We start from the raw sequence: 18,394 nt of genomic DNA on the forward strand, positions 1-18,394 counted from the left end.
GTGTGTTTGAGGAATATTGGGTTGGCAGGGGGGGGGGGGTTAAATTCCTCCCCGCCTGAAAACATGTGGGACTGTGGCTGGGGCCATAATTGAATGATTAATGGTTAAGGAGGCTCCAGCCACAGGTGTATATACAGGTAATAATGGGTGTTAGTGGAATTACGTTTTGCTATGCTGTTTGTTTGTGATTTTATTTTGGCCATTGTGCCTTTTTTTGTTTGGTAATGTGTTACGTTTGCTGTTATAGTTGTGAACTAAACATGACAGTGCTTAAAACCTGCAGCTTCTCACGTCTGAGTCTCTCTTCCTGGCAACAACAGCTTGTCAGTGACGTTAACCTGTCACAGTCTTCAACATGAGAAATAGTTATAGCCAAAATGATTGCTTGTTGTGTACCTGTATCAATCTCTATTGCTTTCTTAAGAAAACCAGTTGCTATGGCTACAGGATTAGCAGAAGGACAATCTCCCCTCCCACTCCTCAGCTCCACACATACACCTGCTTTCAGCGTGACTCGGATTACTGAGCTCTCAGCAATAACTAACTATCCTCTTCACTCTTAACAGTACAACAGGCCTTTTGTACTGCTTTTAACCTTTTTCTGTGGGGCAGCAAAGCACATATTTTCCCTTTCCTTGGCATTACCAATTTACTTGTATGAATGTACAAATTTAAATGTATATGGTGTGCTCTTGCTTAGGTGGGTGTCAGTACTAGCAATAATGACTTTCCTCATGAAATAACCCGAAAATATCACTATAATAACCCCCGCTTAATATTGTACAGCTGTATCTATTTTATAACGGTGATGCTTGTTTACGTGTTTCTGCCAAGTACCTTTATGGATCTCTTGAAGTACACAGAACTATACAAATAATTCCAGTAAATAATCATCTGCCATTTATTACTATCCCAGTTCATAACAATAAGATGTCTGCTACAGCAGGGCTTCTCAACCTCGGTCCTCGGAGACCCCTGTGTTTTCTGGTTTTCATTCCAACTGAGCTCTCAATTACAAGACTAAGCCCTTAATTTAACGAATACTTTGCTTAATTAGGCCTTTTAATTGTTTAACAAGTTGCAGATTTCTTATATGATTTTACAGTTAACTTGAACTTTCCAACTCTTTAAGAGCTGAAAACAATTAAGGCCTAATTAAGCTACTTGTTAGTTCAATTAAGGGTTTAGTTCAGTAATTGAGAGCTCAGTTGGAATGAAAACCAGAAGACACAGGGATCCCAGAGGATCGTGGTTGAGAAGCACTGTACTACAGTAAAGACCATTAACACATTCTTCTAGGTGGTTCCGTAAGCAATATTTAATATACTAAAGCTAAGAGACTGAGACTTATTTGATTATTTGTCTCTCCTTCTGTGCATGCTTCCCTGTTGTCAATTGTGTTTTGACGGGCTAGCTGTGTAAATTGCTGCTGCTAACAAAATTCAATCTGTGTTTTTTATTTATTTTTTATTACAGTGAAGCTCAGACATGTGTAGAACATGAGACTATAAATCAAATTCAACTCACTCGCTTACCTTTAGACTCATATTGATGATGACAGCTAGAAGCAGCTTTCACGGTCTTTAATAAAGATATTGCTATGAACCTTGCTGAGCTCAAACTTTTTACAAATTCAAGGATGTAACAAAAAACAAATAAAATAAGAACTGGAAATCAAATACCATGAATAATACGTGGGTGAGAGGAATACTGGTTCTGTACACCCTTTTTATACTACCTTTAACATGAGGAATAAGAAGAAGTCAGGAGAGCTATATTTATCTGGTACAATTCCCAGCGGTGGATGTTTATGTCTGTTACAGTATCCAGGAGCCCTGCTTCAGTATTCTAGTGTTTGGTTGCGTTCTGAATTTTGAGTTTCTTCTGTAGTTTCTTTGGAGGAAAATTATTGAATTCTGACTATATAGATATATAGAGATATTATATTTAACTGAATATGAAATGCCTTTCAGTCTACAACAGACGGTGATTACATCAGCTAAGGGTAGCAGTTAACTCTCGAGCTTCTGGACAACATTACCCCTGACCTCTAGGATCTTTGATAATACTGGCTCTGTTTTAATCTTATTGTCCTACTGAAACCTTCTGGTAATAGACACCAGACACACACTATTTTCAACTTGTACAAATGGTATAAATATCAACTGCAACCCCACTTGTGATTAAAATATCTAGAGCTGACAATAAACCTGAATCCTGAGTTTGGATAGCGGAGAATAAATTCACTACATTTTCAAACATTTGTCTATAAACTGCTGAGCTGTCTGTCACAACAACTGCGAGAGCCCTGGGCCGATCTATTGCACAAGCTCTGGTGAGAGAGCTGCAATTCAAATCGTTCCATCATAATTTAAGCTGTTGCATGTCAGCATGAAATTTCAAAATATACCATAACACACAAGTGAAACAGTTTGATTTCCATCTAAAGCTGAACCGATAGCACAGAGGATCCTATTCAGAAATCTCAAGAGGGACTTCAAGACTCCAACATATATATATATATTTTAAAGTCTGCTTTGGTATCTTCTATGAAAGTCATTTAAAGAAACTGTTTTATGACTATTAAACCTTATTTTATTAATCTCAAACCATTTTATAACAGTAATAAGAGGAAGAAGATTGTTTTCTCATCTCTTTATGTTTGTAATCATTCTTAATGCTTCTGATTTCAATTATTTATATTGTGGTTTTAATAAACTTTATAGCCTCCCTGGAGTAGTAATTCCCTGCAAAGGGGATGTAGTGGAGGCAGTCGTACACGTGTGCCACGCTTCACACAGTCCATATAGCTGGTGATCCGCTTATCTAATTGTCATGACACATTACTTAGCATAGGTTATTGAGACTATCAGATTCTGGGGGGATGTGGAGCTGTCTGTGTCTGTCCATTACACATTTTTCCCTTATCAAATTGTGATGAAATTGTGATGAAATTGTGATGTGATTGCCATTCATTTTTCTATACTACTCAGCATATGCACATGATGATGCTCAACCTTGTCCTATGGAATTTATAGCCATAGTGGGCGATGTTACTGACATGCTTGTTTAAAAGAGACAGTTTTAATCCAGGTTTTATTCCCAGTTATCTTAACTGGTCTGGCTCTTACTTCAATACACACAAACTTTACTTAATAACTTCGTACAGATGTACCTGTATTACTAAACAGTATCCACTGATTTAATATGCTTATAGTAATTAAGATATTGCACACAATGTGAATGCTGCTGGGATTCTTAAACTAGAAACACTGCTGCCCTCTAGAAACCTCTTGAAATAGGATGAGTTCTCAAGAGGTACATTCCTAAAGTAAACATTTCAATACTATTACATTTCTAGAGAGAAAGAAATGTAAGAATTCACCTAAAGCTACTTTCTTTAATACTTTAGGTCTTGATGCCAAGTACTTAATCTGCAAATAGCATCACTTTTGTAACTGTTACAATAGATTTCAAAGATACTGTTTCCCATACTGTTCATTATGATTGTGATTATGATTATTTTATTATTGTGAATAATGCATTGACCCCAAAGACATGGCTGATGTGAAATGACCTAGTAAAGGCAAATGAAAAAGCTTGTAAACAGAGAACTTTCAGTTTTTTCATCTATTTCCTGTGTGCCATGTGCGATCTACATAACAACATAGAATGATAAGATTCATGCAATGAAAAATACAAAAATAACCTAAATAAATTCAATAACAGCAACTGATTAATCAATCATGTGATCTTATCAATCAATAAATAAACACTATTGCTAATTGTGTCATTCAGTAAAACGTTTTTTTGTGGAAAAGACCAATCGCAAACAAGAAACTGCACTCGAGTGAAAGTAGTATCTTAGGTATCACCAGACCTCGCCATTACATTTTCCTGTACTTTAAATACATATATACAAAAGGGAAATTTCTAAAATGTCATGGAGACCCCTTGGGCAACCTTTCCAGACCCCAGTTTGAGAACCACAGCCACGTATGCACTCTCATTCACACAGACAGTTGAATAATCTGGTATGTTGTTTACAGGCAGCCCGTGGCACCAGTACAGCAAACAGTAATATTTCTAGAAGCCCACAATTGAAAGTGGCGTCTTGATCCCAATCAGTCCTGAACAAGCAGACGGTGGGATTATTTGTGCTGGAAGGAAAGCTCTCGCAGTAGCTGGATCTAGACCAAGCCAGAGAGCAGCTCCAAACATACACGCACACAGCCACAAACACACCAACATATACCAGATTTACTTGAAAATACGTCTCACACCTAATTCCATGAAAAACTATTATTATAAGGTAGAATACTGTAAATAGTCAACAACTTGGCACAGCCAGGAACCTGCACTCGCCTGACTGTATGACTCAGTGAAGTGAATAGGTACCAGGCACGTGTCACAATATTATATATATATATATATCCTATCCTTACTATTAACATAGTAGTAAGTATACAGTGTAGGCCAATTTAGTTCACACAGGATAAAGTACACTATTTCTTATCTATATTTCCACAAATGAATGTTTGAACCATTTTAGGAAATTAAAACAGTAACTAAATCTTTATACAGATCTCACATTTGCAGTTTTGAAAGAAACGCATTTTAAAATATCTGGTACCATAATACATAAGATATATACATTTACTATGCTAAAGTGTCCTACAAACGGTCCCTCCCCCTGCACATTAAAATCCTGCTTTACACATATGTGTGAGATAAGCTTTTTGGTATGTCAGCAAATGTTTAATAACCATGCCCTGCAAACACCAAGGCTTCTTCCATCTATGCATGCGTGCTGAACACATTACAAAGTGTATTTGCTAGGGGCGCAATCCATCACAGTTAGGCCAGAGAAGCAGGAGGTAGAGCAGCTGGACTAACGTCAGTATAACCTTCAAAACAGCATGACCACCGCTTTGTACTGTGAAGTAACCGCAGTAGAGGAAAGATGCAGCTTTAACAGTAATTACTGTGCCCGTCTGGCCACTTTATTAGGACCTGTATCTCATATCAGGTAAGGATCACAGCCTTGACACAAAGTGGAATATACTCCACAAGGTGCTGGAAAGAGTCTCAAGGATCAGTCAATAATATTTTACACAATCGGTGCAGAGGGAGGCAGATCACTATGATGAAGAAAGCATTGTTCAAGTTCATTCCAAAATGCGCTCAATTGGACTGAGATATCAGGATTGTGGTGGCCATCGAAGATGCTCCACAAACCATTCACATAATATTCTGCTATTGTGGGATGGTAGTGTCCTGAAAGTAGCCATCAGGGAACAAGGGTACTTAAGTTAACTATGACATTCGTTCTGCCTTCCAGAGTAATCTAGGGACCCTTTACAAGGGAGATGCCTAATTTTTAGTTAGTTTGAACATGTATTTTCATATTAAAAATGGTATCTAGTACCACACTAGGGGTAATAAACTGTTTCCATGCCTTACTTTCAGCTAGTCTTGCACTTCCTTGATCACATAGAGTGATACCCATTTGACACTTTTACTATCATGAAGCAATCAGCTTCTTCCTCTAATGACTGACATGCTTTAACCCAAAGACACTGAGGTTACATGACCTAGGAAGTGCAAATGTAACACACTACCTGAAAATAAGGCATACAAACCGAGAGCTTTCTTTCTGAATGGAATGGGGAAGGCTGTTGCTTAGGATACTCAAAAGCCAGGTAAAGGCAGATTTACAGAACAATTATAATAACTTCATATTGTACGGACACTCACTGAGTGCAAACGTCATAAAATAATAATAGTAAATATAAATTTATTTTCTTTATAAAATCAAATATAAGTAAAGATACACTGTGTGCATCCAAGTCTTTTTGCATGCAAATAAATGCTGATTTATAACCTGACAACTCTTTTTCTGTCATTAATATCTGTGTAGAATGTTGTAGCCAGTCCACATATCACTAACTAACTCTCCTGGAAATCTACTTTGTTTTCTTAACCAAGGTTTGTGTTATAAAAAGACAGCATGGTAAATGCCAAGATTTACCGACCCCTTAAATAATAAATATTAAATCCAATACAAGCTCAGTTTCTCTTGCTTAGGAATCTGGCAGGAATCTAAGCTTGGGAAGTTCTGAAAGAGACATTTCCAAGCCAAACCACTTCAAAGCCCAGACCCGCCAATTCTGAAACAAGCTCATTCAGAATCCAAGGGAAGCACAGACTCCAATGAGCTGCTTGCTTAGTCTTTTTTATATTGTATAAAAAAATAGTGAAAGAAAAAAAAATGTTGAGTAGCTAGTTTCCATTAGTCTGGTATGCCTCAGAATCATAATTTGCTGTCTCCAAGCCTTCAATTTGTGCTTTCTGAAATGTTTACTGTCTCAAAGCCAAAAACAAAAACGACCACCTAGAACAAAACTGGTGTGAGTTCAAGCCTCAAAAATGTTGATTCCCACCAATAAAGTTGTCAAACGGGACCAAAACTATATTTTCGTTTTTCGGGTGAGGAAAGTTTTTACCACCCCATCCTTTCTCTTTGCACAAATATAATTGGAATTACTGGTATTTACAAACAAACAAACTGCTGAAATTCGAGTTGTATTTGGTGCCTGCAGTCCACTAGAACTTCAGCTACAGCAAAACATTTACAGAATTAGTAAAACACAACACCGTGTTGTGATCTCCACAACATGGGCAGTACGTTCAATTACTTGCCCTTTTGTCAATTACAAATGTTGATGAAAGATCAACTTAATTTATTAGGACCTGTTAACCTGATTGGATTTGGTATGAAGTTGGCATTGCTCTGGATTAGAGATGCAAATTAGGTTGATCGTGTGATGGGACGTGATTCTGCAGCACTAGGATGCCGATGTAGTTCACTTAAGCATCGTTGTGGATCAAGTCCAACAATGCTGTACCTTGATATTGAAGGCTACTTTCAAGATGATAATACCCTTCCCCAGTTTGAAGGTTTGACCCAAGACATTTTCTACATTGCCACCACAATCAACAGATCTAAATCCAATTGACCATGTTTGGGTTGAATGTGAATGTTGCATTGGTCATCACAATCCTCACCCTACCTCACCAATCGTGAAATATTATTGACTGAACAGATCCCTTGAGACACTTTCCAGCACCTTGTGGACTCTATGATGTTGTTATGCTTAGATGTTATAAGTTATAATTATAAGTTCAGTTATAATTAGGCTTGCTCTAGTCGATTTTTATTTTTTTGCCAAATCTACGATTAACATCGACATTTATTTTTCAAAGAACTTACCGTTTTTTTCGATCTTTAGTTTTCAATTCAAGCAGACCAATTCAATTTCAAATCGACCTTTATGCTTAAAAAACAACCCCAGACTTTTTATGCCATTGAGAAACGTCTCATTTAGAGAAACCCCTTTATCATATTCGACATGCAACAAAACCATGGTTACCAACATTCTAATTGAAATAGCGTTTGGACACAGCGTAGCTATACCTTGTAAAGCTAAAGTTCCTACACAAATTTTAAAAAAATGTCTCAAATAAACCGTAGAAAACACAGCATATTAAGTAGGCGATTTGAATGTCAGGAGCTGTAGCTGGCAAATGAAAGTGCACAGTCAGTCTTGATGAGTGACAGTCATTTAAACGAATGAGAATGCTTCTGTCAATGAGATCTGTCAGAACAGGATGAAATGACTGACTGTGAAACTACACTAGCATATTAAGGAACCCAGCCTTTCAGAGCGGAACACAGACGGGACAGGCAGCAAGTATAAAAACTACACAGACTAGAGTTGATTTCTTAAATTATTACTTTAGGTAAGAAAAAAAAATAGCGAGAATATAAGACGTTTATCCTTATTTCAGTGTAACTCCAATTTTTTGGGAATTCAACGTTTAACGAGCTTTATCGATTACAATCAAAAAGTAGCAAGCCTAGTTACAATTAAAAAACTATAAATAACTAATAACTAACCAGTGTGTCTGTTGCTTTAAACACTCCATTCTCAGCTCTCCAGTGCTGTCAATCAATCAATCAATATTTATTTTATATAGTGCCTTTTATAGTGGCCATCACAAAACACTTTAGAAGATAGTGAGGAACCATGCATAATACATTAAGTACAGTGAAATACAGGGAATAGTACATTAAATAAACGGAAAAAACAATGCAAACATTAAATACAGGCATAATACATTAAATACAGGAACTAAGATGTGAATTCTAAACGTTGTGGATGCGTGTGTCATACAGAATCATATGAATAAGATGGAGTGAAAAAACAGAAATAAGCAATTTAGACAACAGTTAATAACAGATATCAGGCTTGATATTGAAGCATTTAAACTAGAAAGGAAGGGGGGAGAAATCAACAAAAAAACAGAAGGGAGACCGCATCAAAACAAGAACAACAACTCAGGTAAGACAACCATTAAATGTATTTATCTAAATGCTAGAAGTATCACAAACAAAATTCTAGAACTTGAAGCTACTGCACTAACAGGTAACTATGATGTGATAGGTGTTACAGAAACGTGGTTGTCTGAGAGTGATGGGGACGAATATAATATTTGTGGGTATACACTGTATAGGAAAGACAGGCAGGACAGAAGAGGAGGAGGGGTAGCGCTATACATAAGAAACAGTCTTGAAGCCCAGGTGTTAAACCTGGACAAAGAAAATAAAACCGAATCAATATGGGTCAGAATAACAGACAAAAATTCAAAAGGCATAATAATAGGACCATGCTATAGACCGCCAGATTCAGACGGTGAGCACAATAATCTGTTATACAATGACATTAGAAATGTGTGTAGCAAAGGAGAAGCCATACTAATGGGGGATTTCAACTTCCCCCAAATAAAATGGGAAAACCCGGTGGGTAGCGCGAAGGATGAAATAGAAATGGTGGAAATGACAAAATGACTGCTTCCTAACACAATTTGTGAAGGCACCCACTAGAGGGGAGGCATGCCTTGATTTAGTCTTTTCAAATAACGAAGATAGAATAACTAAAACAGAGGTCAGAGAACCACTGGCAAACTCAGACCACAACATGGTCTCATTTGAAGTGTTTTTTAAATCCCCAAAAGTAATGACTAAAGCTAAGGTTTACAATTTTAGAAAAGCAAACTATGAAGGTATGAAACAGAGACTAACAGAAGTAGATTGGAGTAAAATAGAGAAAACACCCACAGAAGAAGGATGGTTGTTCTTCAAAAATGTAGTACTAGAGGCGCAAAACAATTATATCCCTAAAGTAGACAAATCTAAATGTAAAACTAAATTGCCAAAATGGTTTAATAGATCAATTAAAAAAAATATTCAGCGAAAAAAGGCACTTTACAGAGCATTAAAAAAGGACCAAAAAGAAAGTACGCAGAAAGAGTACACAGAACTGCAAACGCAAGTCAAAAAGGAAGTTAGAAAGGCCAAGAGAGAAATAGAAATGAACATTGCTAAGGGAGCTAAAACCAATTCCAAAATGTTTTTCCAATATTACAACAGCAAGAGAACATTCAAAGAGGAGATTAAATGTTTAAGAGATACAAATGGCAAAATCGTAGAGGAAGAAAAAAAAATAGCAAATATGTTAAATGATTACTTTTCACAAGTTTTTACAAAGGAAGATACTGACAACATGCCCCACATGTCATCCAGTTCCTATCCAGTTTTAAATAACTTTAGCATAACTGAGGCAGAAGTGTTAAAGGGACTAGGAGCTCTTAAAATAAACAAATCCCCTGGGCCGGATGAGATCCTCCCAGTAGTACTCAAAGAAATGAAAGAAGTAATTTACAAACCGCTAACCAAGATCATGCAGCAGTCTCTTGACACAGGGGTGGTACCGACAGACTGGAAAATTGCAAACGTAATACCGATCCACAAAAAGGGAAACAAAACTGAACCAGGTAACTACAGACCAGTAAGCCTGACTTCTATTATATGCAAACTTATGGAAACTATAATAAGATCCAAAATGGAAAATTACCTATATGGTAACAGGGTACTGGGAGACAGTCAACATGGTTTTAGGAAAGGGAGATCGTGCCTAACTAACTTGCTTGATTTTTTTGAGGATGCAACATCCATAATGGATAATTGCAAAGCATATGACATGGTTTATTTAGATTTCCAGAAAGCTTTTGACAAAGTCCCGCACAAAAGATTAATTCTCAAACTGAACGCAGTTGGGATTCAAGGAAACACATGTACATGGATTAGGGAGTGGTTAACATGTAGAAAACAGAAAGTACTGATTAGAGGAAAAACCTCAGAATGGAGTGTGGTAACCAGCGGTGTACCACAGGGATCAGTATTAGGTCCTCTGCTATTCCTAATCTACATTAATGATTTAGATTCTGGTATAGTAAGCAAACTTGTTAAATTTGCAGACGACACAAAAGTAGGAGGAGTGGCAAACACTGTTGCAGCAGCAAAGGTCATTCAAAATGATCTAGACAAGATTCAGAACTGGGCAGACACATGGCAAATGACATTTAATAGAGAAAAGTGTAAGGTACTGCACGCAGGAAATAAAAATGTACATTATAAATATCATATGGGAGATATTGAAATTGGAGAAGGAATCTATGAAAAAGACCTAGGAGTTTTTGTTGACTCAGAAATGTCTTCATCTAGACAATGTGGGGAAGCTATAAAAAAGGCTAACAAGATGTTCGGATACATTGTGAAAAGTGTTGAATTTAAATCAAGGGAAGTAATGTTAAAACTGTACAATGCACTAGTAAGACCTCATCTTGAATATTGTGTTCAGTTCTGGTCACCTCGCTATAAAAAAGATATTGCTGCTCTAGAAAGAGTGCAAAGAAGAGCGACCAGAATTATTCCGGGCTTAAAAGGCATGTCATATGCAGACAGGCCAAAAGAATTGAATCTGTTCAGTCTTGAACAAAGAAGACTACGTGGCGACCTAATTCAAGCATTCAAAATTCTAAAAGGTATTGACAGTGTCGACCCAAGGGACTTTTTCAGCCTGAAAAAAGAAACAAGGACCAGGGGTCACAAATGGAGTTTAGAAAAAGGGGCATTCAGAACAGAAAATAGGAGACACTTTTTTACACAGAGAATTGTGAGGGTCTGGAATCAACTCCCCAGTAATGTTGTTGAAGCTGACACCCTGGGATCCTTCAAGAAGCTGCTTGATGAGATTTTGGGATCAATAAGCTACTAACAACCAAACGAGCAAGATGGGCCGAATGGCCTCCTCTCGTTTGTAAACTTTCTTATGTTCTTATGTTCTTAAGAGCATTGACAGCTAGCGAGAACAAATATGTCATGAGAGTTGATTTGAAGCGAGCGACTGTGGGAGCTACACGCACTAAAGCTAGGAGAGAGTTCCAGAGAGTCGGGGCCATGAAGTAAAAGTGCTCTCTCCGAGTGTGGTGCACTTTGGCTTGGGTATAACAAGCAGGCCTGAGTCAGAGGACCTCAACTTGCGTGCAGGGACATAGCGGGTCAGCAGGCTGGAGAGATACTCTGGACCTGTGTGATGAAGGGCCTTGTTAAGCAAGCAGGAGAATTTTGAAAGTAATCCTGAACTTTACAAGTAGCAGGGGTAATGTGATCATATTTTTTACATCTGGTAAGGATCCTAGCAGCAGCATTTTGAACCAGCTGCAATCGGTTTATGGGGTGTGATGGAAGACCACCATAGAGAGAGTTGCAGTAGTTGAGAGGAGATGAATGCATGACAGAGTATCTCTGAATCCAGGAGGAAAAGGTAGGGATGGACCGTTGAGATGTTTCGAAGGTGGTAGAAGGAGGATTTGACTAAAGAGAAGACTTGGTCATCAAGGGAGAGGTTACTATCCAGAAGTACACCAAGGCTTTCTACAGTGGGGGAAGACAGCAGCTGACAGTTTCCAAGGTTCAAAGCAGCAACATTGAGATTCTTGAGTTGAGTTTTCCCCCGATACTACTAGAAGTTCAGATTTGTTAGTGTTGAGCTGAAGAAAATTGGCAGATATCCAGACCTCGCTGTACTGTAGACGGACATCCAAGGTCGAGTTTTAGGTACAACTGGGTGTCATTACCCTGTGCTAATGATCAGCCACTGTGGATTATCTTTATGTTTGTTTTGCTGGCAATGTACTACTTTACAGTGGATGGGACTGGTCTACAATTCAATGTCTTTCATAGATATATTTGACATGCAACTAGAGTCGAAGAGCAGCCCCTGAACCAATACTCAAAGCACCCTGACACAGGGAAATAAACTAATAAACTAACCTAGCGATAATTACAATACTCTCCTTCCACCTCTTCAGTTTATAGTGTAAAGTCATTTATTGCCAGTGTAATGTGTGTGGGCAGAATACAATTTGAGAAGCAGTACTTGAAAAGAAACGGGGGGGGGGGTGGTTTAAGTGGTAGGTCGGCATAAAATGAATGAGTCAGACTCATGATTCATTGTGCTGAATGCAGAGAAATGCTCTTGTCTACAGTTGTTCCTTAGGAAAATTACTATGCTACTATGTGAATATAAACAACAAGAATACATATAGATAATTTCACACCCATACTAAGCTTCTCTTTAATGAAAGATGCATAATCCCTTCCCACAATTTTACACAAAGTGTCAGTTCCCTGAAAAATAAGGTGACTATAACCTCCATACATTGCTAATGCTCATGCATAAAGCTTCAGCAATCACTCACAAGACATTACATTAGTTTGTAACAGATTGCAAAGTTAAATTCAATTTAGGAAAAGATACAGCGTTTGCACAGCAAGTGTTGAGAGATCTAGCACCAAATAACTCTTCAACACTGCTAAGTGAATATTTGTTCTCTGAATTCAGCTGCTAAATATAGGTTTAAACATTTTTTTCTTGTACTTGTTTTGTAAACAGAATACCCCATGCAAGTTCAGAGTGCTGTGGTTTTTGCACTCATGAGGATAGCTGAAAGAATCCCCTCAACTGCTTGGTGGCTCGTGGGTTATCCAGTACTCCATGAACCCTAATGATGTATCCTCTATGTATTCACTCATTCAACCAGAACTTCAGCAGAAGAGAGCCTGCCACCACCACCCTGCCTCTCACCCAGAACAACAAACGGGGGGTTCACTCCAAACAGCCCCTCTCTCCTCTTCTCTGGATAACGGAGGTGAGCTGCAGTTTCACTGGCAAACAGAACGACCACACAGAGTGCAGTTTCATGAAGTATAGTGAGGATAGCGGTGGATCTACTGGGATTCCACTGCCAGCATTATCTACTACTCTACACAATTTGACATTTATCAGACAACATCAATATCAATATTTTTTTTTAAACTGGTGTACTTCCATTCACTTTGCAGGTGTTACACTTGCACATGAAAACATTATTATTATTATTATTATTATTATTATTATTATTATTATTATTATTATTATTATTATTTATTATTATTTGGTACCAAACTAAGTTTTCCTTCCTTATGTCCATGAAGTTTTTACTCTTACACTTCCTTGGGCACTTCATATATTGAGCACTGCAGATTATTATTATTATTATTATTTATTTCTTAGCAGAGGCCTTAATACCGAATACAGGGCTGGGCTTATTATCAAAGATGAGTTTATACTGCTGTCATGAGGAGCAAATCAGGAGGATTAAATATGTGTTAAAACATGTGTGTGACAGAGATATAATGATTCTTGGTGCTAGATCTCCTTCCCAACCTGTGAGGGCACTATGCAAAAGGAACGGAGTACCCTTAACTAAATGATATGACAATTTATTCTTTAGGGTAGGTGGAAGGGGGCTGAGCTACAGCACCCAAGCTCAATGACTAGGACGGGAGACAACGTGGCATCCGAGGGGTGCTCGTTAACCTAGAGGTCATGGGCGAGGGTATAAATAGGACCGTAGTGAAAGTGATCTTTTCCTTTGTATATGGTTAGCAAAACAACCTAGAAGGAGTACCGTGCATTTGTGAAAGTAACCGTGAGTGTTTGTTAGTTTGTCTTGTAACACTGTTTGTTTTTGTATTGTCTGTTTCAAGATTACTAACACGATCCGGAACTCCACAGGCCAGCATCAAACCTGGATATCATCATTCACTTTTCACTGAGGAACTGTCTTTGCACCATGAGCACTTAATTGTGTGTGTGAGAAAAGACGGGACTTTTTGGTTGCGGGTCAAACCCACGAGATTTACAAAACAGTGATACACGCCGCTGTACCACTCCCATCATTATTATTGTTTACAGGTTTTGCTATAAGGCTCTGGACATTCTAATCATTAATAAACACCCTTGCACCTGTGAATCATTGTCTGTGTGATTAATTCACTCTGCACTGCACTCACCTGCACGTATTCACCACTTTGCCACAGTGTGTTAAAACTGTAAAATTGCTATCATGTCATTGCTGATATAGTTTAAAAAAAAAAAAAAAAAAAGTCACTACTGTGAATTATCGACATCCCTGTCTGATTCATTTGGCACTTGGGTATAGACTCGCTGGTGTGGCACTGTCCCAAAAAAAAAAAAAAAGGCAACATAAAGTGCTGGTGTGTCCAGGCCTTAATGCATGTTTTAAAGTAAATAGACAGACACACTTGTGAGCCATACACAAGACAAGTGCATGTGGACAAGGAGTTTTTTCACAGAAATGGTAGTCAACAATTGGAACAGGCTGCTGGACAGAGTTGTTGAAGCAAAGACAATCAGATCCTTCAAGAACAGACTGGATGCTGTCAAGAAAAATACTGTATAACCCTCTCTGTGATCATAATAAGACCTTTAGCTAACTGCCTGGAGGAAGGGAGGTCCGTCTGGCCACGGATTCCCAGAGGTTTCATTTCCCCTACTAACCTGGTTAGGGAGGTTTGTTTTTCCTCGCCTGAGTGCCGACAAACAACTCTAGCACCAGAGTGAACAAGCATAGGTGTGCCGAATGGCCTTTTCTCGTTCTTGAATTTATGTTCTCATGCGCTTGTATGCAGAAATATTCTTGACAAGAGTTAAAAATATATAGAAATCCACCTACAATGATTTAATAATGTTTTATCAGGTTTACAACTTACCATGCTCTTGTACAGTAATGCGCACTTAGAAACAATTTAGCCCCACAGCCTCGAATTTCTACTGGAGCCCATATACTCAGATAAAACAAATGACATCTAACTGCACATGTGCTAATTTCTCTTTCTGTCTGAATATCTTAGGATAGGATAGGATAGGATAACTACATCTTAGAAAGATGACACTTAGCTAACTCAATGACGCTTATGTCTACACAGACGGTCTAAACAATGAAAATTACACCCCTACAGAAAACCATTCTCCTGTGAAGCCTGTTGCAGTGATGCTATGGTAACAGAACAGCAACGCAATGCTATAGATTATAAAACACAAAACATATCTGTGTCAGCCAGCAGGAATGTTTGCTGGAACAAGCCCAGCTCCTAGTCACTTTCTTCTGTGATAGTAGCTAATAAAATGCTCTTTGGCTACATACTGAAATGTCAAATGTACAGTTTTGAAATAAACACCTTATAGCAAACATGTATTTTTATTTTAATGCAGGTCAGATTTATTTTGTGAATCTTCACATGCCCATAATAGTTACTGTTATCTGTTTCAAGTTCATTTGCAGTATTGCATTGATAGATATTTAAACTACTGACTTTTTATATACTTAAATGAAGTAAATTGACATTGATGGATATTTGTTTCAGTTTTTTTAAGCCATCTAAATACAGTAAAACGTTTGAAAGCAAAAAGTCTGAATGGCAGTTAGTTATACCCAAAGATCCTAGGTTCAAAATCCAGTGTAGCCAGCCACTCACTCACTCAACAAAAGTCTAATGGTTTTTTTTTTTTTTTTGTGGCACAGAGACATTTCTTAATCATTGACAGTCTACCCAAGAGGCACTTGGGTAGCCCACAAACAATAAACATTCCTGTAACAGAAACTGATATATACAATTTCTCAGTTTGAATAGGAACTTCATTAGTTGCTCTGCTAGCAACAACAACAAAAAAAACTTATTAGTCAAAGCACTGTATGGATGCCACACTTTCCACCTCTACGCCTGTGTTGAATCTAGCTGCCTCGGTTAAGGTCTGAACAGGCAGGAGAGCTATGAGGAAAAGCTCCTGTGGTCTCTTTGCATGTTAGTACCTTTAGTCATAGACCTTACCTTAACCTTTCCCTCTACAAACGAATGCATCCCTCTTGTTGTTTAGAACCCCTTTGGATATAATTTTCTGTTTCTGTCATCAAATCTTGGTCTTTTGATTACCCCTGTGGCCACTGTAGAGCTCTCAAACATTCTTTCTCGAAGCAGAACCATTAACCTGTCCCCTTAAACATTGCTCCAGTGGATGTAATAAATAGTACATTTGTGCTATACAGTATTTCTTGCAGATGTATTTTTACATCACTAGGGCCAGAGTGTTAACAAAGAAACTCTCACTTTTGAAGTTATTTTTTTTGCCGTTAGTACCATTAGCATATCATTTTCTCCTTTCAACAACAGTTAATGAAAGACACAAAACACAAAAAAATATTAACTGTGCATATTACCTCATAATATAGTATAATTTCGGTTTGTTATGCTTACAACCGAAGATCGAGTGATTTACTGTAAAAATGCGGCCTCCGTACTAATTTAAATATACCGGATATCTATGTAACATGTAAGTGTACCTCAGCCAATAGGATTTGTTGGCATAGGCTATGAGGAGAGGAAATGATCCTACCTTCTCTGCTGATGTTCCTTCCTGTCTGCCGATCCCAAGCTCTGCATGAAAAAGAGAGAGAGAGGGCATTAGTGTGTCTGTTTGAGCACTAATTAGGCCTCTTGCTTTCCCATTATAAGAACCCATGCAGGAAACTGAGATACCACTGGCCAGATTATAAACTGTGAAAGCCTTGCCAAGACAAGATTGTCGTATTACCGTCCAACAAACCATGGTAAACCATTAAAACATCACTGCACATGCACTGTAGAACAATGACTGTTTGCAGTGTCCATGTTGTGGGCTTTACAATGCTCCTATGCTTTGTAAAGCAATTGCTTTGCTTTACTAAACTATGTTTTACTATGGCAAATTTTTCTAGAGACAGGTCTTGTTACACGTAACACAAGGAAGGAATTGAATAGGTCCCAAATATGAGTCATGAGTCATAGCAGTAGGGGTCTGTGACGGTGCAGTGGGTGTGGGTGTGGAGCAGACGTCACAGAGTCACTTCTAAATTTGCAAATACCCTACCACAATGGTAGGGTGAACTTTATTAACAAAAAAAACCCACAGTTCAAAGCAACAAAAAGATAAATCATAAGTCCCAACAGAGGAGTCCCTCTCAGCTCCTTGGGTGCACTCCTGGGGTGGTGAAAAGTGCAGGTGCTCAGGTGCTTAAGTGTCCAGTTCTGTTGTCCGGGGTGTGTGGTGTCCAAGGTGAAAAGTACTGGCAGTGGTGTGGCAGCTCCTTGGCGTCAGGGATCACTCTGACAATAAACACAAACACGTAGCACAAAAATAACCACATAAACAAACACACTGCTCAGGAACCTAGCTCCAGTATTACCTCAACAAGCCTCACACTTACAAAATGACAACCCTTATATACCAGGGGACTCCACCCCATGATCAGCGCGACTCAGCACACCTGCCAGTTGTCTAATGCAACACAGCTGATCACAGTGATTTTGTCCCCTAATATGGTCATTCTGCCCTGCACCAAGATGGCCGACTTTTCCGCCCCTCTCTCCAAGCCGGACCATCTCTGAACAGGCATGCAAGTACCTCTGCTTAGTGCCCTCTTGGGTAGGGAGGGAGATTTGCAGCTCAGATCCTCACGCTCCCTGTCACAGGGTCCTAATGTTGCAACACCAAAGAGAAAACAAAGTCTAGATAACATGAAGGAAAAACTGCTTTGCACTTCCTCAAGGAGGCAATGACAATTAAGACAAGTATCTGAGTGCTACACCTGTTTCTAACAGATACATATCCACACATACGATAAACTCAACATCAGAACTGAGGACAAACACGCTGCTCTGTGTCTCTGTCAGTTCTCTAAGAAAAGCTTGAGAATCTCGTATCTTCTCATTTTAACCTGTCTCAAATGTGAAACGAAGGTAGTACAAAAAATAAATTTGACCCGTTGTATTAAATTGAGTGTATACACAATTTAATAAAACTGTATTCTACAATATACAGTATCTGAAGATGGTCATGCCCATCTTAAAGGGTACATAAGGACATTTATATTGTATTGTGTTACAGGTTCCCATGTGTTGCTACAACTGTTTACGTAAGGTGTGTGTATTGTTTTCATTTTATTGATTTTTATTTTTACATTTCCCATCATCCTCCTGCTCACTGGTAAATCCAGCTACATATGAGAGCAGGAGGATGACGATAAATGTAGTTCTAAGAGCTCCATG

The 18,394-nt window shown here is 38.3% G+C and overlaps 1 protein-coding gene across 2 annotated transcripts in view; it reads right to left on the reverse strand.

The window, feature by feature from the left end:
• Nucleotides 1-18,394, reverse strand: part of LOC121330915 (ankyrin repeat and fibronectin type-III domain-containing protein 1-like) — a 263,569-nt gene that overhangs the window by 77,889 nt on the left and 167,286 nt on the right. For both annotated transcript variants that reach the window (XM_041277886.1, XM_041277885.1), the window contains one exon: nt 16,704-16,744. In XM_041277886.1, the coding sequence (XP_041133820.1) occupies nt 16,704-16,744 (41 nt within the window). The remainder of the gene's footprint in view (nt 1-16,703; nt 16,745-18,394) is intronic.

The sequence above is a fragment of the Polyodon spathula genome, chromosome 18 (assembly GCF_017654505.1).
Source record: "Polyodon spathula isolate WHYD16114869_AA chromosome 18, ASM1765450v1, whole genome shotgun sequence".
In the NCBI taxonomy this organism is placed as follows: domain Eukaryota; kingdom Metazoa; phylum Chordata; class Actinopteri; order Acipenseriformes; family Polyodontidae; genus Polyodon; species Polyodon spathula.